Source organism: Drosophila guanche, unplaced genomic scaffold (genome assembly GCF_900245975.1).
Source record: "Drosophila guanche unplaced genomic scaffold, DGUA_6, whole genome shotgun sequence".
Taxonomy (NCBI): Eukaryota; Metazoa; Arthropoda; class Insecta; order Diptera; family Drosophilidae; genus Drosophila; species Drosophila guanche.
Window position 1 is genome coordinate 2,413,017 of NW_022995744.1, and position 23,958 is coordinate 2,436,974.

The window sequence follows — 23,958 nt, forward strand, 5'->3', positions numbered from 1 at the left end:
TAGAGGCGTTCTAGATAGACGGAGACTTTGTTAAAAATATTCGGGTATATTGTATTTGTGGGGAATAACGGTTATATGTAAGAAGAAGGAAACGTTTCCGACCCCATAAAGTATATATATTCTTGATCAGCATCAATAGCCGTGTCGTTTGAGCCATGTCTGTCTGTCCGTCCGTCTGTCCGTCCTTATGAGCGCCATAGGATACCATGGGACCATCCGTAATTGGGATCAGATTGGATCATTATTAAACCCAGAATGAAGAAATGAATTTACAGTGGCTAAACCCACCCCGTCCCGCACCTTATATATATTTTTTGCACATTAGCTCATTCACACTCTGCTTAAACAGTGTGCGGCCTCTGCCTCTGCCGTGCCTTTGCAGTGTGGGGCTCTAGGGGAGGGGCGAGCTAAAGGAGGATGTTAGCGTGAGAAGTGTGATAGATGAGATGACAGATGAAGAAAAAATGTAAAATGGGAAAAAAATTCGGTAAGGTACACAATTCGGTAGCGGGTATAAAAGTTGTGACGCGTAAGAAGCGTCTCACACGTCTCTCACACGGCCTGACTGTAGGAGGGGTCCCCCGGAGTCACCCTGGCAGGCGTCCTTGTCTTTCTCCCCAATAGCGCAGAGCATGTTGCTGGTGATGGGGTGCCTCATGGCGACGCGGCACACGTTCTGCGGAACCAGCCCCACGTGTGCCGCCTGTAGACATTGGTTCCAGTGGTGTCCATAATTGCTTGTCATACCCCAGCCTAAGACTGTGAGATTCGCTTTTTGTGGCAGTGCGTTGAAGTCAATCTGGGGCAGACTCTCAATGGGAATGTTGAAAGGTTGCCTCAGCCTGATCATGGCCACATCCGAGTCTACACCGTGCGACGGGCGGTAGTGGGGCGAAACCAAGGAGAACCAGCTGTGGCGCACATCGTCGGACACCGACCTATCGCCTAGGCACTGCTGCTGTGTGGACACAGTCAAGTCGTAGAGCTGGCGGTGACGCCCCTGCAGGCAATGGGCTGCCGTGATCACGCAGCTGGGCGTAGCCAGAAAGCCGCCGCAAATGAAGCGACCGTCTCGCCGCAGGTTCACCAGGAAAGGATACCCCTGGATGGGAGCCTCGTTGCCGCCGAAGATTTTGACCAGATGCGGCAAGGAGAGCCCATGGAGCTGGCCAAAAAGCGCCAAACAGGCCACTAGTCTGAACATTTTCATTTTCGGATCATCGAGTCGCAGCTTTTATGCGGTGTCAACGCTCGGCTACCGCATTCCCCAGTAAATTGAGTGTCGATGGAGTTTGATAAAAGCTAAATAAGTTTATTGGCTATAAGGAATACTGTGAGCATAAGAATGCTCAGGAATGCAGCTTCACGACGTATAGGAACCACTCCCGGATTGTGGGCACGCTGGTGTAGACGCCGGGCAGAGCCGAGGCGCAGCCGTAGCCGAACGACACAATGCCAGCCAGTTGGCCCTTGAAGACCAGCGGACCGCCGGAGTCGCCATCGCAGGAGTCGCGCTTATATGGCTTCGAGGCGCACATCATGGAGCGGGTGATACCATGGATGCCTTTGAAGGCGGCCAAACAGGAGGACCTGGACCACACGGGCAGGAGAACACTGTGCACTCGTAGGGTTGTGTCCGAGGAGGTCGCACTGATGGAGCCCCAGCCGGACACCTTCACTATCGCTCGAGGTGGCACGGGCTGCGAGGCCAGTGCAATGGTTTCGATGTTGGCGCCCACCATCGCCGACTGCAGCCGCAGGGCGGCCACGTCCATGTGGAGGGTCTTCATGCTAAAGTCCGGACGAATGGCCACAAAGTCCACCAGACGGATGGTGGCATAGGGACCCGCCTGGTTCGACGCTCCACCGTAAATCTTCAGTTCGTCCTTGTTCTTTCTGTACACGCAGTGGGCCGCCGTGATCACCCACCTGGGTTTAATCAGCGAGCCCCCGCACATCTCTGTGGACGTTGTGACTTGCACCAGATACTTTTCTTCCTTGATGCTCGATACCTGCCCCCCAATAATGCGGGGTTGGATACTGTCAGCACCGCCAGCGGAAACTCCCTGCAATGTTAGGACTCCAAGGATGGGAAGCAACTGAAGCATCATGGAAACCAGGCAGCGGATAAACATTGCGGATAGCCAACTAACACTTGGCGATGCGGGAAAATTGGCTTTTATATCACAGCAACCAATTCAAATCTGACGAATCGCGGGATCAACATTTGCACAAATGTTCGAGCAACAATTTACGATTCGAGCAGGAAGAGTTCGGAAGAGTGCGCGCGCGGAAGTTAGAACAATATTCTGTATTTGAACGATTCAGCTACTCTAAATATTTGTGACCCATAAATATTACTTAACAGAACTATCATACACACAGAAACAAGCACTTGGCGATATTATCTATCCAGTCGGTCTATCCAAATCAAAGGATCTTTAGGGATTTAGTGGTATATAAACCTTATGTTCGTAAAGTCTTCTACTATCATAATGCACATCAAGTTTGTGTGCTTGAGTTGAGTTAAGGCGAACAAGTTTCCATCCACAATTCATGACTATAATTGTGAAGTTGTAGACGAAAGGATATTTATTAGAGCCAGCATTATGAATGAATGACGAAAAGTTCCTTGTATGTATCTTAATATTGCGTACTTCAAATTAAATAGGGAAAACCCAGCAAAGCCATTTAATTGTTTAGACAAAACTCCTGTTAGACTAACCTATTTTGATAATGGTTACGAAAAAAGAATTACATTTGTTAGATTTTATATTAAAACACATGATCCATACTTAAATGATACTTAAAATTTATATTGCAAGCATACACGAATATTTATAGTTTTCAAAAGTGCATTCACCACTGTAGAGGCGTTCTAGATAGACGGAGACTTTGTTAAAAATATTCGGGTATATTGTATTTGTGGGGAATAACGGTTATATGTAAGAAGAAGGAAACGTTTCCGACCCCATAAAGTATATATATTCTTGATCAGCATCAATAGCCGTGTCGTTTGAGCCATGTCTGTCTGTCCGTCCGTCTGTCCGTCCTTATGAGCGCCATAGGATACCATGGGACCATCCGTAATTGGGATCAGATTGGATCATTATTAAACCCAGAATGAAGAAATGAATTTACAGTGGCTAAACCCACCCCGTCCCGCACCTTATATATATTTTTTGCACATTAGCTCATTCACACTCTGCTTAAACAGTGTGCGGCCTCTGCCTCTGCCGTGCCTTTGCAGTGTGGGGCTCTAGGGGAGGGGCGAGCTAAAGGAGGATGTTAGCGTGAGAAGTGTGATAGATGAGATGACAGATGAAGAAAAAATGTAAAATGGGAAAAAAATTCGGTAAGGTACACAATTCGGTAGCGGGTATAAAAGTTGTGACGCGTAAGAAGCGTCTCACACGTCTCTTCTCGTTTGAATTAGATTATTTTATATGTACATATATGTATGTCAGGAAGAATAACATCTGATTTGATCTGCTTAGAAAATGGCATCTTTTGGTTTTGAGAAGATCTAAAGCGAGTGTACAAACAGTACCGGCACACTTGCCATAAACAAATATTGATGTAGAATCGCTCACTTCGTGCTGTTATAGCTTGGAATTCGCTAGACCTTTAACTGACAACTTTATCTACAAAAAAATATTACCTATATTTAGTTGGACTTCTGTACAAACTCAAGGCGAAANATCATACACACAGAAACAAGCACTTGGCGATATTATCTATCCAGTCGGTCTATCCAAATCAAAGGATCTTTAGGGATTTAGTGGTATATAAACCTTATGTTCGTAAAGTCTTCTACTATCATAATGCACATCAAGTTTGTGTGCTTGAGTTGAGTTAAGGCGAACAAGTTTCCATCCACAATTCATGACTATAATTGTGAAGTTGTAGACGAAAGGATATTTATTAGAGCCAGCATTATGAATGAATGACGAAAAGTTCCTTGTATGTATCTTAATATTGCGTACTTCAAATTAAATAGGGAAAACCCAGCAAAGCCATTTAATTGTTTAGACAAAACTCCTGTTAGACTAACCTATTTTGATAATGGTTACGAAAAAAGAATTACATTTGTTAGATTTTATATTAAAACACATGATCCATACTTAAATGATACTTAAAATTTATATTGCAAGCATACACGAATATTTATAGTTTTCAAAAGTGCATTCACCACTGTAGAGGCGTTCTAGATAGACGGAGACTTTGTTAAAAATATTCGGGTATATTGTATTTGTGGGGAATAACGGTTATATGTAAGAAGAAGGAAACGTTTCCGACCCCATAAAGTATATATATTCTTGATCAGCATCAATAGCCGTGTCGTTTGAGCCATGTCTGTCTGTCCGTCCGTCTGTCCGTCCTTATGAGCGCCATAGGATACCATGGGACCATCCGTAATTGGGATCAGATTGGATCATTATTAAACCCAGAATGAAGAAATGAATTTACAGTGGCTAAACCCACCCCGTCCCGCACCTTATATATATTTTTTGCACATTAGCTCATTCACACTCTGCTTAAACAGTGTGCGGCCTCTGCCTCTGCCGTGCCTTTGCAGTGTGGGGCTCTAGGGGAGGGGCGAGCTAAAGGAGGATGTTAGCGTGAGAAGTGTGATAGATGAGATGACAGATGAAGAAAAAATGTAAAATGGGAAAAAAATTCGGTAAGGTACACAATTCGGTAGCGGGTATAAAAGTTGTGACGCGTAAGAAGCGTCTCACACGTCTCTTCTCGTTTGAATTAGATTATTTTATATGTACATATATGTATGTCAGGAAGAATAACATCTGATTTGATCTGCTTAGAAAATGGCATCTTTTGGTTTTGAGAAGATCTAAAGCGAGTGTACAAACAGTACCGGCACACTTGCCATAAACAAATATTGATGTAGAATCGCTCACTTCGTGCTGTTATAGCTTGGAATTCGCTAGACCTTTAACTGACAACTTTATCTACAAAAAAATATTACCTATATTTAGTTGGACTTCTGTACAAACTCAAGGCGAAAAGCCTTTGTTTAAGCCAGTTGTTGGTTCTAGGCTGTTATTAGTAATGTGATCTGTGACGTGTGCCGTCTCTGAATTCCTATTTGGTATCAAAAAGTGGGAGTGGAGTGGAGTGTGGTGTTCTTTATAACTGGATTGGATTTATTTATGGGTTGGGCAACAGCCTTATCTTGTAGACTTGTTATTGTAGGTTGTCGGTTCGCTGACTCTCAAGATTTAGGATGTCAATTGTTCGACATTATGCTGTTGGCCCATGTTCGGATTCGGGCCACAGCTGTATACACGCCGGGGTATCCGGACCGGGCGCAGCCGTAGCCAAATGATACAATGCCCAGCAGCGTTGAACCTCTGGTGACTGCACCGCCGGAGTCGCCGCTGCATGAATCCTTGTTCCTGCCGCGGGCGCAGAACATGTACTTGGTGATGGAGGCCAAGCTGCTGTATTCCTGCTTGCAGACACGCTGCCTCACCACTGTGATTTGCGTAGCCCGCAGCGTACGGGAAGTGCTGCCGCCCTCACTGGTAAGCCCCCAGCCTGCGATGCGCACCTTGGAGCCCGCTCTGGGGATGAAAGATCCCATCGATATGGTACCAATGTTGGTGCCCGTCATGGTTTCGTTCAGTTTCAGCAATGAGGCATCCATGTTCATCTTCGTGGACGTGAAACGGGGTGCCACGGCCGTAAAGACCACGGTCCGCACCACGCCATCACTGCCGTCTAGAGTGGTGGTTCCTGCACGCACCAGGAACTGCGAGGCACTGTATCCCTTCACACAGTGTCCGGCGCAAAGTACCCAAAGAGTGGACACCAAAGAGCCGCCGCACAGGCCAGTTCCGCGACGCACCTGCACTAGATACGGCGCTGTGCTGATGGTCGTCGTGGTGCCACCGACAATCTTCGACTGGATCTTGGCGGGTGTCGCTTTCGCTATTGACTTTCTCGGGGCGCTCTTCCTTGCCACAGAGGTGCCCTTCTTTGCCACAGAGGTGCCCTTCTTTGCCACAGAGGTGCCCTTCTTTGCCACAGAGGTGCCCTTCTTTGCCACAGAGGTGCCCTTTTTCACTGCTGCTCTTGTCTTGGCCACAGCTTGACTCCTGTTCGCCGCCAGTCTGCGGACGTTTCCGTTTCTCAATCTTCTCCTTGACTGGTTGGCCTGGGCCGCCTGGCTCATCTCGGCGAGCACAGCCAGCAGCAGCACAGCCACGATCAGGTACTCCCAACGGCAACGCATCTCGATGTGAACTGCTCTGGCGGTGACCTTGCCCCGGCTTTTATCTCTTCGCATTTCGCCGAAAACAAGCTGCGGCACGACACCTGTACAAATACTGCCCCCCCAATGGGATGGAGAGTATCAATAGTTCTTGTTCTTGATATGGTGTTTGAAGAAACGTGACGTCGATGTGACAGCTCATTCAGGGTCGCTATTTCTACCCTGTCTACCCTAGCAGAATCGCCGCATGGTATCCGTGATCCAGCCGGATAAGAAGCTCACATCGGAGTACACCCCGGGACTGTCCACATGGGCACAGCGGTTCGCCTTGCCCCAGGAGACAACACCCACCAGATGGCCATTGGCATTGACCACAGGTCCGCCGGAGTCGGCGGAGCAGGCATCTTTATGGCCCGGCACCGAAGCACAGTACATGCTCTCAGTGATGTTCCGGTACCTGCCGTACAGCTGTTGGCACTCCTGTCGCGGCATAACGCGCACGTGGACGCTGTGCAGCTGATTCGGAAGTTGCGTGGAATCTTCGTCCGTCAGGCCCCAGCCGGAGACCCGGACAAACGAGCCGATCCGTGGCGACCTGATGGCCAGGCGGATGGGCCTGGCGATCGGCTCCTTGAGGGGCTGCTGAAGCTGCAGCAGCGCCACATCGTGGTTCAGGGTGAAGTGGCTGTAGGCCGAGGGCAGCAGGATATGCTTCACGTGGCGCGCATGTCTCATGTCGCTGAGAAACGTGACGCCTCCGCGCACCACATACTCCTCCGGCTGCCCGTCCACAAGGCAGTGGGCGGCTGTCAACACACAGTGCGGGGTCACCAGGGAGCCGCCGCACTCAAATTTTCCATTTCTTCGAATGTTCACCATGTGCGGCTGGTTCCGCACCTTGCTGCGGTGGCCGCCTACAACTCGTGGACTCCGCTGCAGGTCGATCGCCTCGAACAAGTGTTCTCCCGTCACACCCGTGCCGCAGACCAGCAGAATCAGAAGCGGGAAATCAGCACGCATCTCGATTTATCTGTTTGTCTTTCCGTGTTGCTTGTAATGTGAACTGCACTCGACTGGGGCACCCAGCACCACTCTACAATTATTTATAGAGCGGAGCCGCACTGACCTTCCCCAACAGTCACTAACAGCACCCAGCAGCCCCGTACCCACCTTACAAAAAACACCTGTTTGCACACAACAATGAACGTCGGTCGAGTAGGAAGTGAACCGTCGTCGATGCGTCGCCGTCATCTCTTGATTTTTGTTTGCTTCACAAGTGAACGCTACGGCATTAAAGTGGCGCCCGTCTGTAATATAAGAGTAATACATATAAGAGTACTGCTAAGCTAGTAAGCGAAATAGTAAATTAATGTTTAGAGTCAGTTCAGTTTGATATATGTATACGAGTAGGTGTACAGTTCATTTCAGTTCAGAACTATGATCAGGTTTAAAGAATGGTTTTTACTCAGTGCTCAAATCAGCTAAACAAATTTATCGATTCCAGACGGGAGTTAAGGAATAAATACATAGTTTTAAGACATCACAGTGTCTCACTCTTTACCAATAAATGAAAGTACATTTGAACTAACATAACTCTAAAGTGTTCGAAAGCCATGTATAAGGACGCTGAGCAGCTTAACGAAATACAGAAATATGTAGAATTAATTAAATATGTTTTTTTTATATTAATACAAAAAAAAACGAGAAGGGACGTGTGAGACGCTTCTTACGCGTCACAACTTTTATACCCGGCACTCAGGACTACATCTAGATGTAGAAGACATCGCCAACCACTAGATATCGTTCACATTACAGAACACAAAGTAAAAAGCCTACTAAACAAAATGCATCAAAAATATTGGATCAGTTAATCGTATTTTCCAATTTATGAGATATTTAAAACAGCAATAAAATTGGTACTTTTTCCCTGCACATTCTGTGCTAGGTTTCACAGAAGATTTTTCGAAAGTGGCGCCATCTATGAAAATTTCTTATACGCAACTTTGATGGTCACTCTTTTTCTAATACAGAGCGTTAAAAACCTAGTCTTGGTTTTAACTTTTAAAAATTAGCTTTTGGCCACTGTTTCCGCAACTCCTCGCAACCAGTTCAGAATCAAAATCTCGAAATAAAAAGCCAAGTGCTGCTGTTCAAATTCATATCAATTTAATCTCTTCTTCTTTTCAATTTCGATATTCACCTATTAAATGCATGTTCTTCCTCTTTCTCTATCGTATTCACATATCACATGAATGTTCTATAGCAACAAGCTTCTGTCAATAGCTTAATACTACAAATTCATTTTACTTATACAAAATACTAATTGCTCCCGGCCATAAGCCCTTTGCGCTAATTTGGCGTAAACAGCCACCAAAACTGGGCATTGGGAATAGTGCATCTTTGTTCTTCATCTGTCATCTACATCTACAACACTTCTCACACCAACACGGTCGCCGCCCTTCCCTAGACCCACATACTGCAGACTCGCGGAAGAGGCAGAGGCAGCGCCCTCACACAAAAAAAAACAAATATAACCTGCGGGACGGGGTGGGTTAAAAGTCGGAAGAGTCAGCGCCAGGTGGAGGGCAGAGGCAGGGACCGAGTGAAGCAGAAGCAGAGTGTGAATGAGAGAATGTAAAAAGAGCAACAAAAGCTGCGGGCAAGGGTGGGTTTAGCCACTGGAAATTAATTTCTCCATTGTGGCTATAATAATGATCCGATCGGATCCCAATCTGATCTGATAGATATGGCCATTTCCTACGGAATGGCGTTTTTAGTTTTCTTGTATCTTCAAAACTGTAGATTTGAGGGGTTTTCGCCCTTTTTCGGGGGCGGAAGGGGGCGTGGCTCATTTTTGAAATACACTGGTTTCAGTGTGAGCATACAGCAGTCCGGAGCCAAAATTTGGTGGCTCTAGCTCTTATAGTCTCTGAGAACTAGCTGACAAACAAGACGGACAGACCGGCAGACAGACATGGCTCTATCGACTCGGCTATTGATGCTGATCAAGAATATATATACTTTATGGGGTCGGAAACGCTTCCTTCTGTGCGTTACATACAACCGTTATTCGCACAAATACAATATACCCTCTTTACTCTTCGAGTACCGGGTATAAAAATCGGTTTATTCAGAAACCTATGAATCTCTGATATTTAAAATTTGAAGATACGAGAGAACAAAAAACGAAGTTCGGTAGAGAATGTTTATGGCTGAAGAAGGATCAGATTGGATCATTATTATAGCCAGAATAAAGAAATTCATTTGCAGTGGCTAACACCCCTTTTATCATCCTTCCAATTTCTGCTCACTCTCTCTCGCTTGCACACTATTCCTCGTGCAGTGTGTGGCTCTGGCGGAGGAGGTCGAGGTTAACATACATATACATATGTATATATGTTCATACTGGTTGAGAAACGGGTATAAAAAGTCACAACGTTCCTCGTCGTTTAAATTTGAATAAGTTAAAAAACATTAAAATGTTTAAATAATAATAATTAGGTGCGCGATTTAAAAATACGAAAGCTTGGTACAGTACAGTCTGTGCTACAGTGGACATTGCATTGAGCAACGCTATATAAATTAAAGCTTTTAATGCTGCGTGATCCGTACTGTTCGGTACTCTGTATGTTACTTAGGGAACACTATTAGAATACATATATTTATTGCTATTTTATTCTTAGTATTCCTCACCACGGATATCTCTCCGGGTCGTCAGAAGCTGCACACCCAAATCCAAATAGATGTGGGAGAGCTGTCCAGTCAGAGCAGCAACACTGCCACGTACTACATTTTCAGCATGGCGGAGACGGAGATCAAGCTGCAGCAAAGGCTAAGCTATACGTTGGATGTGGACAATGCTGGGGAAGGGAGCAGTGGGGCGGCTGGAGCCAGACCCAGCACGGCGCCCAACAGCTCAGAGTCGACACCCGATCACGATGTCAAGAGCATAGCGCTCAGCCTGGCGGCCATATCCCCGGTACAGATCGAGTATCTGGACGAGACGCGGCTGCGAAAGTCGCGCATCGATACGGTGACTGTGAGATGCTACAGCGACTTCAAGTTCTGTGCCCGCTTTTACACACTCAACCGAAAGCCACTGAACCAGGTCTATCGCGGAGAAAACTTTCTGCTGCGGGCCAACACGCAGGTGCTGGCCGTCGATGATATCGAGATACTGGATAGCTTCTTTATATGTGTAAGTACATCCTTGGCTAGATAAAAGCCGTCTCTAGTTGATGTTCTTTCACTCACTTGTACTCTCCATGCAGGATCACAACCTAGTGCAATCAAACTACAGCTTTAAGCGGAAGAAGTATACCAGCAAGTACAACGCCGGGGACCAGCTAGAGAGTGTGATAGTGCTCCGCACGAACTCCAAAGCGCAGGACTGGACGACTTCCCGGGACCTGGATCAGCGTGGCAAGTTGGAGGGCAATCTGTCATCCAGCAAGTTCACTAGGCGTCCTCCGAAGAGCCACAGCGAGGAAAACTCTGCACCTACGCCGCCTGCCGGCATCAGCGCCTACATGAGCAAGAGCCTGGTGGCTAAGATTTCCACAACCATGACCATCATCAATAGCAACTCGGCCGTAATGAGCAGCTCCTTGCATTCGGAAGACGCGAAGTTTGCCGAGGATGGCGCGCCTACAGACCCTACAATGGAGGGTGTCAGGACCACTCGCGTTGTTTACAACAAAGCGCTGGAAGCGGTGCAGGGAACTGGCCATTGCAGGGGCTTTATCAAGGGCATCTATACACTGGAGGAGAACCCGTCACCAGCCCCTGTTTTCGGTGTATTTTGTATACGATGGCGCAGAGCCAATGCCAAGGAGGAGAACGAGTCCAAGTTCATTATCAGTGGTCTCGACATAGCAGAGCCGCCGCTGAACATCCACTGCACCATCGAAGAGAAGATGTTCGTGAAAATGCCAATGGCCTTCAAGGTGGTGATTAAGAATCCCACGACTCATGTGCTCCACCTCATCGCCACGCTGAGCATCAGCAAGGCGGACAACTTTATTTGTTCCGGTCACAAGCAGGTGAGGAACATCTACAGAAAATGTTTGAATTGATCCTAGATTGTTTGAGTATCTTTCCCAGCTGGACATCTCCATAATGGCCTATGATGAGAAGGAGCTGGTCTACAATCTGTATCCCCTTCAGGTGGGATGGCAAGAGCTGCCCGTCCTCAGCCTGGAGTACAACAGCAAGGCGGATCCTCAGAAGAACGACATTCACAATGCCTTGCTCGACGAACTGGTGCTGCGGGCGCTCCCCAAGCGTGTCTTTGTTCTGGTAAGTTTTCATAGCCTGCTCGATGGCTGGTCTTCTTCTGTTCTAATGCTTGCCCGTCTCTCCACCAATCTCCCCACAGCCGCCACTAAAGCAACAGACCACCAAGTAGGGGCACAGTGATGAGCTGAAGAGCGATGCAGGTAGCTTTAAGTTTTAAAGTTTAAAATATCATTGCTACGAGTATCTATACAATTAAACTACACCTAATCCTCTATTGAGTGGACCATTTACACCGTCGGCCTCTACAGGGGCTCTAAAAAGGTATAAACATTTCTTCAGCTACCTCATTGTTCTGTTGGCCGGGGGAAACAGTGCTTGATTGATACATATGAAATAATGAATTACATTGACAGATATATTAAGTATTTAAAGCTTAAGTTAAATACGCAACCAATTCCTAGATATCCTATGAAATGAAAGCAGGAATGGAAATAGCAGCTGTATCTGAAAATTGGACATCCTAAAAGTATGCACACCAGATCTGATTGCTGTAGACAGGTCAGACATTATAATCGACAAGACTTTATCTTTATATTGATACTAGCTGACCCGGCGAACTTCGCACCGCCTAACAGTCAATGAATGTCGTGTTACTTTTTAGCTGAACTAATTTAGGCTTTGATGAACGTAAAACAATGATACAAAATAATATGTTTATATAGATAGAAACAAAAAAGTACCAACTTGATAGCGCGTGATTTCATCGTTGGTATTGGATGTTTCCAATGTTCGTGACATATTTGCAAATGTATTTAATTGACTTGACCGAATTGCAATCACTTGGCATGCGCTTTAAAGCAATCTTGAACAGCCTGACCAATGCATGATGTTCATGAACAATTTGCTGTAGATCTTGGAGAATTGCGCTCTTCGTAGCTGTGTTGATCCCTTGACGCCTGTCAAGTTGTTTTTCCATATTGCCCATATTGCAAGAATTTATGCTGTGCATCTTCTATAGGTAGCAATGATCCAATGCGATGGTAATAGGATTTTCATTCAAGCACTTTGTGGTAAATGACATTCTTTGTTTTTTGGTCAGGCGCAAGAAGAAATAAAGCGGATGGTTTGCCGACACGTGAGCATGCCACGTACAATTGACCATGAGAAAAACATTCATTTTCTAGATTGAAGCCACAAATAGTCAAGGATTGGCCCTGTGATTTGTTGATCGTCATGGCGAAGGCAAGACGAATCGGGAATTGAATTCGTTTAAACTCAAAGGGTATATCCGTTGGGATCATCGAAATCCTTAGAATAAGAACTTTCTCATCTTTAAATTTTCCTTTAAGTATCGACGAGCGAATCACATTGCTCGTTACTTTTCTTATCACCAAACGCGTTCCATTGCACAGTTTTGGTTGGTTTAAATTTCTAAGCATGATGACTACCGAGCCAACTTTAAGTTTTAAATTGTGCGGTGGTGAACCAGGTACATCCAAGGAGTTTAAAAATTCAGTTGGATAATTAGTGGCTTCTTCTTCGTTTGTTACACAGTCGATAGATTTGAATGAATATAGAGTACCTACGATTTGATTTTGAATTATAAGATTGAGGTGGTATTTTTAGCGGCCAAAATTGCTAGCTCACTTAACCATTTAGTATGTTTTTGGTTAGCAATGATATCCGGGAATACGTTGTTGATAAGCTCGTCTTTTGATGATACGAAATTTCACAAATTTTGAGGAAATGAAATCAAACCGCTCGATTTATCAACAGGAACACGGCCATTACCGATAGTCAGCAATTGCTTCGAGAAATCATCAGCAGATATATCGTTCAACAATGCAACTCTCATATTTACAGACAGTTGAAGTTTCTTTACATATCGCCACAGATTTGATGCTTTTAGGCAAGCGTTTATTTCGTCTGCAGCAGTAGATCTTGGAATGACTGGTAGTGTTTGTCGGAAATCGCCAGATAATAAAATCATTGCACCACCAAAACATCTCGAATCATTGCGCAGATCTTTTAATGTTCGGTCTAGTGCTAATGATTTTTAATGCTACTAAAACTTTGGCCATTGCGGAGTTTTTCGAAATGTTACATGTCGGTTGTTCAGTAGTTTGAAGGTTTAATGGCAATTTTAAGTGGCCAAAATCAATGACATGAGGAATGTCTTCCCAGTTCCACCGGGGGCATCCAAAAAAAAAAAGCCGCCATTTCCATCATCAATTGCATTAATCAGTGTATCATAGACTCCCTTCTGCTTAGGATTCAACAGAGGTACATTCGTTTGAACTGATTGGATTAGTTCATGTGGATCATATTCATGTTCACGTTCCAATTCTCTATTAAATGCGTCATTCATTCCGCGATCTGGCGCTGGCATTCCTAACATAACTAACAAACTGCCGCACATGAGGTAACACATATCTTCGATCAAGAGCAAAGTCTGGTTATGGATCTCCTCATTCACCTCAAGATCGTAATTTCTTGAGCTGACGCGAATTCGATGTAAAATATCTTCGGACATGTTATCTTTGTATTTGTTCCACAGGTCAAGTGGGTTCGATGGGAAGCATGTTAAAATAATGATAGCAAATAATGTGCGTATCTGACTTTGAGATGCAGAAATAATTGCTTCAGCGATTGTCGTGTCCCAATTAGTATCGTTTTCAAGCAAATTTAGCTCTTGACATGCTGCACGAAATGTGGGGCACACGATACCATTAACAGTTCGCAGTGATTCAAATTATGTTGGCCCTCGAAGATGTACCAGCAACAACCACAAATAGAAACATTCGGATCGCTTTGACAAATCGCAAAGAAACTGGTCAGTGTTGTCGCTGGAGGTGTTTCGGCACGTTGAGCATCATTCGACGCTGTGAAATATACCCTCTGACCGTTCTCTAGATGCACCACCAAATGTAAAACAGTGGGATGACGTTCGTGAATAGGGAATGAAAATATACGCCAAATTGCTTCATTGCAGTTCACATATCTACCAACTTGATAGCGCGTGATTTACAAATATTAAATATGATTAAACAAATACAAATGAACAACAAATGAACAAATGAACTTTTTAGACAAATTTCTGAATACACACATGATGTCTTCAGAAAAAAATAAAGTTTTGGCTTTAAGGCCGCAACAAACAGGCCATAGGTTCTTTTTAAGATATATTCTGTTACTCGCGACGGAAACAAATCCAACAAATCAAAAACCATGGCAATCGGTCCAGCCGTTCTCGAGTTATACGTATTGAACAAAATACGACTTTCTTTTATATGCATAGATTTGTATTTGTCGGTAATATTCCTTCGGAAGATACCAGGTACTTGAAGAGTAAATAGGGTACATTGTATTTGTGCGAATAACGGTTGTATGTAACGCACATAAGGAAACGTTTCCGACTCCATAAAGTATATATATTCTTGATCAGCATCAATAGCCGAGTCGATAGAGCCATGTCTGTCTGTCCGTCTTGTTTGTCGGCTAGTTCTCAGAGACTATAAGAGCTAGAGCCACCAAATATTGCATCCAGACTGCTATATGCTTACACTGAAAGCAGTGTATTTCAAAAATTAGCCACGCCCCCTTCCGCCCCCGCAAAAGGGCGAAAACCTCCCAAATCTACAATTTCAAAGATAAAAGAAAACTAAGAAAAACATTCCGTAGGAAATGGCCATATCAATCAGATCAGATTGGGATCCGATGGGATCATTATTATAGCCACAATGGAGAAATTAATTTCCAGTGGCTAAACCCACCCTGTCCCGCAGCTTTTGTTGCTCTTTTTACATTCTCTCATTCACACTCTGCTTCTGCTTCACTCGGTCCCTGCCTCTGCCCTCCCCCTGGCGCTGACTCTTCCGACTTTTAACCCACCCCGTCCCGCAGCTTATATTTGTTTTTTTTTGTGTGAGGGCGCTGCCTCTGCCTCTTCCGCGAGTCTGCAGTATGTGGGTCTAGGGAAGGGAGGCGAGCGTGTTGGTGTGAGGAGTGTTGTAGATGTAGATGACAGATGAAGAAAAAATTTAAAATTTGACAAAACACTGCTAAGGTGCAGATTTAGTCCTGAGTCCCGGTTATAAAAGTTGTGACGCGTAAGAAGCGTCTCACACGTCCCTTCTCCTTTTTTTTTTGTGTGGGGGCGCTGCCTCTGCCTCTGCCGTGAGTTTGCAGTGTGTGGGTTTACGGAAGGGGGTGCGAGCTAACGGAGCGTGCCGGCGTGAGAAGTGTTGTAGATGTAGATGACAGATGAGGAAAAAATGTAAAATTTGACAAACAACCGCTAAGGTGCGCTAAGGTAAAAGTTGTGACGCGTAAGAACGTTTTAGGTTTTTAATGAAGTGAGGGGCTTACGATTTTGTGGAAACCATTCCAGATATCCAGATATTCAAAAGAAAGTCAAAGATTTTAGGGTTTTTCAGAGGACGATGGTTTAAATGGCTACCCAGCAAACACATAAATAGGCACAAATATTCATAGATTTACATAGCATAATACTTGAGTGTCTGTGTATGTCTGAGAGCGTGACTGTAATGTATAATGTATATTTTAATCTGTTAATGGGCCAAGACGCACTCGACATTCTTGTTCTATGGTTGGATTGATTTTTCAGTACATCCTTTGAACGTACATTACAATAAATTTCAACTATATTCCAACGATATAGGAACTACACCGGGTGTCAAATTCCTTGGCATTACTTTCCGCTTGATGAAAATTTAAAGACGCCGCCGCTCTTCTTTTGATTTCGGCTCTCGTTCTGTATAGAAGGAAATGGATAGAGAAGATAAATCATTGGATCGTTCTTTATTTGACAAGGAGGAATATATGGACTTACCAGCAGGCGATTGCCAAATAGCATTTTAGCCTTGTCCTCGGCCTCCTGCGGGGTGGCCCGCTCGCCGGCCGATAGAATCGGCTGACGTTGGTGGATGTGCAGCTTCTGTTTGATGGCCTGCGAAAAGATCACACGTCTGCTGACTGACTTCATCGCCAGCAAGAGGTCCAGCCAGGTCCAGGTCACATTATGGTACTCGAGAGTGGGTATCACCAGGGAATAGTCTGTGATGTCCTCCAGATTCTTCTCTTTATTTCCCTTGTAGCTGACACGGACCGGCACCTCAGGTATCTTGATGTAGATGAAGAGTTTGTTCTTCTCGGCGCGCTCCTTCATCTTCTCCACGTCGTCCTTCTCTATTTTCACATAGAACTCGGAATCCTTGACGCTCTTCTTGCTCTTTCCCGAGCGCTTCGAGGACGCAGACGACGACGAAGACTTTGTTTGTAAATTCGTTGTGGATGCCGAACTTGTGGAGGCGTTGTCGTCTAGTTCATCGATGACCTCCGTTTCGGACGCATCGCGATCTGGGAAGCAGAACTTCAGCATCGTGCTGTAGAACTTCTTAGTGATGGCTATGGTAATCGGCGCCACGTTAATCTCAAAGTGCTCCTTCACAGAGATGCCGCCGACGGGAGCCTTCTCCCGGCAGAAGATTCGTAGCACCCGCTTGTGGGTGTCTACGGGCATGTCCTTCTGTATTTCAGTAGCCAGCAAAACATCCCGATAAATCTCACGGGGCAAGAGGTTCTCCATGCGTATGTTTCCAAGCTCGAGCAGGTGCTCCACCGAATCGTCGCTCTTCGACTTCTTCGTGTAGAGAAATGCACTCAGCACCAGATCGGCTATGCCAATCTGACCATCGGTCTCTGTGAGCCGCCACTGGGCGCGCTTGAAGCAGATTTCGTTGGCGCGCACCATGGTCACGGACTCGTCGGCCCGCACATTCGAGATCTTGCTGAGCTGCGATAGCTGCGTCTCCTTGTAGCACAGCAGCATCATGTCGAGGTCCTCACTGTACGTGTTGAGCTCCTCTTTGCTCTCGCGTATCTGCTGCTGGACGCGGTCAAAGTCCAGTCGGAGCTCCAGGGTGTCACCCTCCTCGATGCGCTCCTTGCTGATCATGTGTATGTCCTTCTCCAGCGAGCGGATCTTCATCAGCAAACTCCTGATCACCGTCTGCTTTTGCTGAATGGGCCGCTTCTGGTCCTCCGTGGAGTGCAGCTGCAGCTGGAAGCGCATTCTGGTCAGCTTTTCGGCTGCCTGCTTGCGCTGCGGCTCCACGTACAACAGCAGATTGTTGACAATATCCAGGATCATGGCATACTGCAGCGAGTTGGTGCAGACATCCAGGTCGTGATGCATCAAAGTAAACGCGTCCACAGGATCGTCCTGTTTCTCCCAGGGCGACAACAGCTCCTCCGATGGTGGCGGCGGCACCTCTGTGATGCTGTTGGGGTCGATGGCATCTCCATAGCTCACGTAGAAGAACTCGCATTTGCACTTGGACACGATCCTTTGCAGCTGCACGGGCTGAGCCTCGCCTGAATTGTCGCTCAGGAAGGCACCGACTGTTTCGGAGACCACTCCGCCCACGCTACGACCGCTGCCCACCAAATGGGAGATATCCTCCGGCAAATTGTTGATCACGGTTTCGTCCTTGTCCTGTATGTTGTCCACCGTCAGCCACATAATCTCCTTTTCTAGCAGGGAGTTGTTGTCTCCCGCACTGACTGTCGCATAGTACTGCATGCACTCCAGCAGGCCCTTCCACGTGGTCTTAGAGATCAGCGATCGATCCCGCCAGACAGGCCGATGCTCTCGCTGCAGTATCTCCGCCTTGGCGGCGCTGATGATCACATAGCCTGAGGTCTCGCAGCCCTTCAGCAGCACCTGGGAGTTGACCAAGCTAATTGACCAGTTCTCGTGTATCACGTCCTGCGAGGCGCACGCCTGCAGCCCCTGCAGTTGCAGTTCCCTGGACTGCGTGCTGTGATCGTCACTGTAAACGTTGAACTTGTGGTCTGCCTCAGCAATAAGTTGCTGAAGCATAGCCGTGGCATGGATCTGGGCTGGTGGCTTCTTCAGCGATGTATTTGCATTGGCAACTGAAATGTAGATCGGTCAGCGGGCTCCAATATCTAGCCGAACTACTACTCACTTGGCAGTACCTCGGCGCTCGTGTTGGACAGCGTGATAGTGCTGTCGCTTCGTTTGTGCTTCATCATGGCCGAGTTTCCGCCCTCCTTTCGGTAGCTCTTTACCGCTTCGGTAGAGAGATTGTTCTTCAGCTTCTGCGACTTCATGAAGGAGTCGAACAGTGCAAAGGCCACGTCCCGATTACTCTTGGTCCAAGCGCCCTTTAGGTCGTACACAACCAGCTTGTGGGTGGGTGTCGTAGACTTTGCCTTCACATCTTCATCCGAAGTGGTAGCCGTGATGGGCATCAGGGCCTCGCGTCCATACGACACCTTCGCCACGCTCAGGAAGTAGAAGCGAACTATTTTGAAGGCGTCCGCAGCAGTGGCCAGGTTCTCTGAGCTGCTGTCCATCTTCTCGGTTACAATGCTCTTCAGCCAGATCTCCGCATCGTTCAGTTCGCAATTCATGTAGACCGTGGACCAGTCCGCACGCGGTCTGTGGATCAGACCATCGTCAATGGGGTTCAGTGTCAGGCAGTATTCGGAGCTGAATGAGACCCGTCTGCCGTTCAACTGGAAGCCCTTGTGCAGGGCATGGGACATCCAGTAGAGCACCTGAAATTTATGCAGACACATCTGCAGATTGGCCTTCTTGTAGTGGCGACTCAGTGGCTTTTTCTTCGGTCTGACATTGTTGAACACAGGACCGCGTCGCGTGGGCCGTGTCACGCCGGAAAGAATTAGCTGGAGGCTCTCGAACCAACGCAGGGTGCTGCCGTAAAGCACCAGACTCGGAATATCGATCTCCACATCATCGCCGGCCTTTGGCTTGGTCTCAAACGATATCCAGATGTTTAGATTCAGCGATCGAAAGGCACGGAACGAATCGTGCACCTGGTTGCTCGAGTACTCGGGCAACTTGTCCGGGGCACAGGGCATCACAGCATGGTGGTCATTCGGATTGGCCAGGCAGACCCAGTTCAGCTTCACCGTCAGCTTTAGGTTGGGGAAATGAAGCAGGCGGCAATCGTCATAACGGGAGGCTGTTCGTACCGTGACCTGTAATAATATTGGCATTTGAAACTAGAGAAACTAGAGAGAAACTAGTCAGTAGTAGCCACTCACATTCAGTTCTCCCTTGAACATAATCTTTGCATTCGTCAAGACTATGCCACAATTGTTCCAAGTCAGCTCCATTTCCTCCGTTGTGTTGTAGGGATCTAGCGAGGCATGCAGCAGAATGGTAAATTGCTTGGCAATCAAAGTCAAGCGACCGTGCAGCAGAAGGCGCAACTTATCCCAGAACGGCAACGGTGGAGAGGGGTCCTTCGAGGGAGCCGAGATCTTCTCAAAGCTCAGATTGCACTGCGCCATCACGGGCTCCCAGCAGGCCCCGAAGGCATAGCTGCAGCTCTCCAGCTCGCAGTCAAAGTCGTGATAGAACTTCAGCGAGGGCATGCTGCGTTGAATCACATTCGTCCCAAAGGGATCTCCCACCTCAATATGGACATCGCGTTTGGCCCGCTTCGAACCCATTTGCTCGGCTCCACACAAATTTCCGTAGAGACGCATGCTCTTGACGTAGAACATTGGCTGCGGAAAGTCCCTGCGAGTCAGAAGAAGATGAATATCAGAAGAAATATGAATGGAAAGATTTGATTGACTCTTACCTCAGCATGAACTTCCATTCTGAGCAGCTTATGTTAACGCCACGACACCAGAGCGTGCTGAACTCCAGTCCCTCCTCTGGCCAGGGGCTCTCGTGGTCGATTTCGCGCATGGTGCGTGTTACATTGTCGTAGCCATGTATGGAGGTGTCTGCCATGGCCATGATCTCCACGTCTGTCATTATCCAGGCCAGCAGGCGGGTGCGCACGGGACCACTCTCCCGGATCTTCTTCGAGCGCTGGATATAAATTTCAGAGTTCTTTTTTACCAGGTTCGCATAGAGGCTTTCGATGGTGCCAGCGGGAACGAGCAGCCTCTCAGAGCATAGCTCGGCAATCTTTTTATCGAACAGCGACTTGCGCTTGAGGCTCTCCAGGTACTCGTCGACCAACAGGACGTAGTTGTCGCGCAGCTTCACCTCGAACGGATCGTCGCTGATCTCCAGCAAGAACTCTTTGATCTTGATCACCAAATCACTCGGCAGCGGTGAGTCCACGGTGAAGGGTTTTTTCTTGTAGTTATGCACCAGTTTGAGCCACTTGAAATGGGACACGCACTCGCTGTTGATGGCATTGTAAAAGTCGTGGTCATACGGAAATATGGCCTTAAACGAGCCAATGGTCGTGACCCACACCCTGTTAGAGGCCAGCTGAAAGCCAGGAAAGTTGAGACGCTCGTGAGTTAAGGCTTCTACGCGAGGCAACGACTGCATGTCCAGTTCCTTCACCGTGAAGATGTGCTGATCGTCGATCTTGACAAAAACATTCTCCGCATAGATGATGTGCCGCTCCTTGTGGCTGAAGAAGAGACCCTCCACAAAGAACTGCACCGAATGACGCTCAGACAGCTTCAGCTCGAAGATAGTGCTACGCTCTGCGGATAACTCAATCACAAGTCCGCCCTGAGGTAACTGCGAAGTCGGCGGAGTCTGTGAGGCAGTCGCTGGCAAGGCTAGTTCCGCCTTTAGATCCTTCATGTCCCGCACCAAGGTGAGCAAGTGCATGTGCAGATTCGAGTTCCACATGGCCTCAGTGTTGCCTGGTATATAAATGGACAGATTGCCCAGCGTGCCGGCTACTTGTTCATGCTCCAGACGGATCATCTTGCAGGTGGCAAATACATCCGAGAAGTCTGTGAGGCACAACGAAGAAGCGGTCATGGAGCGCATTATGGCCATCTGGAATTCCTCCAGTTTCAGCGTGGTGAAGAGTTGCGACCGCGTCAGGTTGATTTCCGAGAAACTGACAAGCACGTATACATTGTGATGGTTCACAAAATAGGCGGTAATGTCCTTGATCTTGACAGAGACTCGCAACGAGGTAGATGATGGCTCGGAATGAGACAAATTCTCACGAATTCCCTGGGGCTGCTGTTCGGGGGATTTCCCTGGCTCCATTCCCCTGTACTGGCGCAGGCATTCCACAGATTTGACCACAAACTCCGCCAGCTGCATGCTGTACTCCGTGCGAAAGGTGTGAACCGAAATGTCCAGTTTGGTGGTGTTTGCATACGAACAAAGCTTGACGAGGCTCACGCCCAGAAAGAACGGGGAACCCGGCGAGTGGGTCTTCTTCAAGTTGTTCGTGTCGTTAATTGAGTTGCCCAGATTGGACCACAGCGTCTCCACCATCAGCTCCATGCTCCATTGACGTTGGTTCAGGAGCAAATTCAGAAACTTATTGCCATAGAAGGAGCTGCGCTTCTCCTCGATCTGTTCCAGCAGGAACCGCGTGTGGCTGACGCTCATGGCTATGTGCTCGTCCTCCAGCTTCATTAGCAGCGACACATTGAACAGCTCAGCACAGCCTTTGACAACAATTCGCTGCATAATCCACTCGAGAACGCCACTGCTCTCGCCCTCGCGGCGCTGCTTCTCTCTCAGGCAACTTTCCGCTGCCTTGTCCAGGTACAGATGATGGGGAAGGGACTTTTGCTTGTGCATTAGCTGCAGGGGATGCACCTGCTGCTGATTGCTGGAACGCTGGCGGGCAAGGAAATTGTTGTTCACAAAGTCATAGATCTCGCTGTGGTTGTAGATAATTTGGAATGTCTTTAGCTTCACATACAGATTGAGGATATCTTCCTCCAGCTAAAAAGCAAACAGAGATGGTTAATTTACAGATTTTGTACACTCTTCAATTGCCACAGTGTACTTGCCACAGAGTCTATGGTGAACTGCTCGACGAACAGAAGCTTCTCATATTTGGTATCAATGTCCAAGTGCTTGAACACCAGCTTGGCCAGCATAGATGGCAGCAATGTCTTCGCGTCCCTCACATTCGAGTTGAATTTTCCCGTAATCTGCAATAAATAAGAAATATAACGCCAATCTCAAATGCTAATGATTTTGGGTTTTGCACTGCTTACGTGAAACAACTGCAGTTTGGCGCTGAAATCGTTTTGCGAGTTCTCTTTGACTGCCGAAAAGGTGGCCGCTTTGATGCTAAAATTAAAGTTCTTTGGTATAATCGGGGCCAGCTTCTCGTAGTTGTCATTGTCGTAGGCGGAGCTCTTAGACGACTTGAAGGCGTCCTGCAGGCGCTTGGACGGCTGGCCAGGTGTTGTCCTTTCCTTGGCTTCACTGAGGAAGTCATAAAGTCCTCCGTGTATCACGGATTTGGCATTGTTGATGACCAGACTCAGCGTCTGTCGAGGACATTTCTCATATAGACGAAAGCTAAGCAATACCTAAAGGTCTACCGTCTACTTACATCCATGGATAGTGGTCCTTGGGCAAAGAGTGAAGCATCCAGGGTCACGTCAAAGCTCACCTCGCCCAGACACGGCCGAATGTTGTTGAGATTCTCCAGCGACTGGCGACGGGAACTGCAATGCCTTAGCATTTTGGCTTGCGCTTCGCTCAGAGCCGCATTGACGAGCAAAACTCGGGCGTTCTGGACAATGCTGCCATCTAGATGCAGCTCCTTTGCTGTGGCATGAATGAACCAGCCCGGGTCAAAATCATTGTTCATCAGAACCACCGAAATGTTGTTTATGTGCACGGCCATGAACTGGGCAAAGGTTATGATACTGGCTGGAACCTTGGACTCTCGAAAATCAGGCACGCCCTTGGCCGCGCCCTCCTTATCCCTATTCGCCTTGAGGGTCTCAACGAAATCAACGCTGCCCTCATAGTGGCGTCTCGGTATGTCCTTGTTGATGCGTATGTCACGGATGTAGATGGACAGGAGCTTGGTCACCTCGGTTGTGAAGAAACTGCTGCGAAGACATACCTCCTCGATTTGCTAAAGACGGTATCATTAATACTACAAATGTATGGAGGTGTGAATCATTGATCGAAATCGACTTACCACACCGAATCCACTCTTCTGGATGTTAACATTCTTGAGTGACAAGTAGGGAAACGTAATGCGCCCGATTCGTACTCTGACCCGAAATCGCTTAACCAAATACCAGCTAATGCCCGCTGGCAATATCCTAATCAACAGAAAAGTGTGTAAAAATGGGTCGGGTCGGTCAGGGCTGGTGGCGCGACGTTTCACTTACCAATAGACCAGTACAAAAATTAAAAAGCAGAATATTAGCAGACGAAACATCATGCTTATGGCTCAACAACCATAGTGCCACAATATAATTTTGAAGTGGAGTAGTCCAGTTATAGATTTATTTATCAAATTTATTTATTTATCAAACATGATACAGCTGGTCGGTAAGAGATAACACTATCGATGGTATCGATGTTTTTCTGTCAATGTTTTGCAATAAAAGAAAGAGATGGTCTGATTGGAAAAGGAAGCAGTGAGAACGAGTAAAATATACTCGTTGGTTTTGGCCTGGTTTTGGTGACTGGTGGAATCACA

The 23,958-nt window shown here is 47.0% G+C and overlaps 4 protein-coding genes across 5 annotated transcripts in view; 1 reads left to right on the forward strand and 3 right to left on the reverse strand.

The window, feature by feature from the left end:
- LOC117579704 (trafficking protein particle complex subunit 11) overlaps window positions 1-11,750 on the forward strand; it is a 17,905-nt gene extending 6,155 nt beyond the window's left edge. The window contains exons 7-10 of the mRNA XM_034265694.1: window positions 9,922-10,436; window positions 10,510-11,280; window positions 11,342-11,536; window positions 11,616-11,750. Of these exons, the coding sequence (XP_034121585.1) occupies window positions 9,922-10,436; window positions 10,510-11,280; window positions 11,342-11,536; window positions 11,616-11,645 (1,511 nt within the window). The 3' untranslated portion in view covers window positions 11,646-11,750. The remainder of the gene's footprint in view (window positions 1-9,921; window positions 10,437-10,509; window positions 11,281-11,341; window positions 11,537-11,615) is intronic.
- Window positions 1-23,804, reverse strand: part of LOC117579702 (protein KIAA0100) — a 26,469-nt gene extending 2,665 nt beyond the window's left edge. Inside the window, exons 1-11 of one of the 2 annotated variants that reach the window (XR_004573510.1) lie at window positions 23,645-23,804; window positions 23,449-23,575; window positions 22,849-23,382; window positions 22,505-22,783; window positions 22,295-22,438; window positions 20,140-22,226; window positions 19,595-20,075; window positions 18,490-19,528; window positions 16,329-18,436; window positions 16,097-16,250; window positions 5,439-5,443 (exon numbers count right to left, since the gene is read on the reverse strand). Coding sequence is in view for 1 of the 2 variants with exons in the window: in XM_034265693.1 (XP_034121584.1) it covers window positions 16,188-16,250; window positions 16,329-18,436; window positions 18,490-19,528; window positions 19,595-20,075; window positions 20,140-22,226; window positions 22,295-22,438; window positions 22,505-22,783; window positions 22,849-23,382; window positions 23,449-23,575; window positions 23,645-23,697 (6,915 nt within the window). In the remaining variant the exon portion in view is untranslated. Of the gene's footprint in view, window positions 1-5,438; window positions 5,444-15,961; window positions 16,251-16,328; window positions 18,437-18,489; window positions 19,529-19,594; window positions 20,076-20,139; window positions 22,227-22,294; window positions 22,439-22,504; window positions 22,784-22,848; window positions 23,383-23,448; window positions 23,576-23,644 lie in introns of those variants that run through there. The other variant, XM_034265693.1, reaches the window with a different exon arrangement.
- Window positions 1,289-2,227, reverse strand: LOC117579707 (trypsin alpha-3). The gene has a single exon (XM_034265700.1). It carries the CDS (start codon window positions 2,133-2,135, stop codon window positions 1,350-1,352), a length of 786 nt encoding a protein of 261 aa, XP_034121591.1. The 5' UTR covers window positions 2,136-2,227; the 3' UTR covers window positions 1,289-1,349.
- LOC117579706 (trypsin alpha) lies at window positions 6,470-7,294 on the reverse strand. Its single transcript, XM_034265699.1, has one exon. It carries the CDS (start codon window positions 7,256-7,258, stop codon window positions 6,470-6,472), a length of 789 nt encoding a protein of 262 aa, XP_034121590.1. The 5' UTR covers window positions 7,259-7,294.
- Window positions 23,805-23,958: the final 154 nt, after the last annotated feature.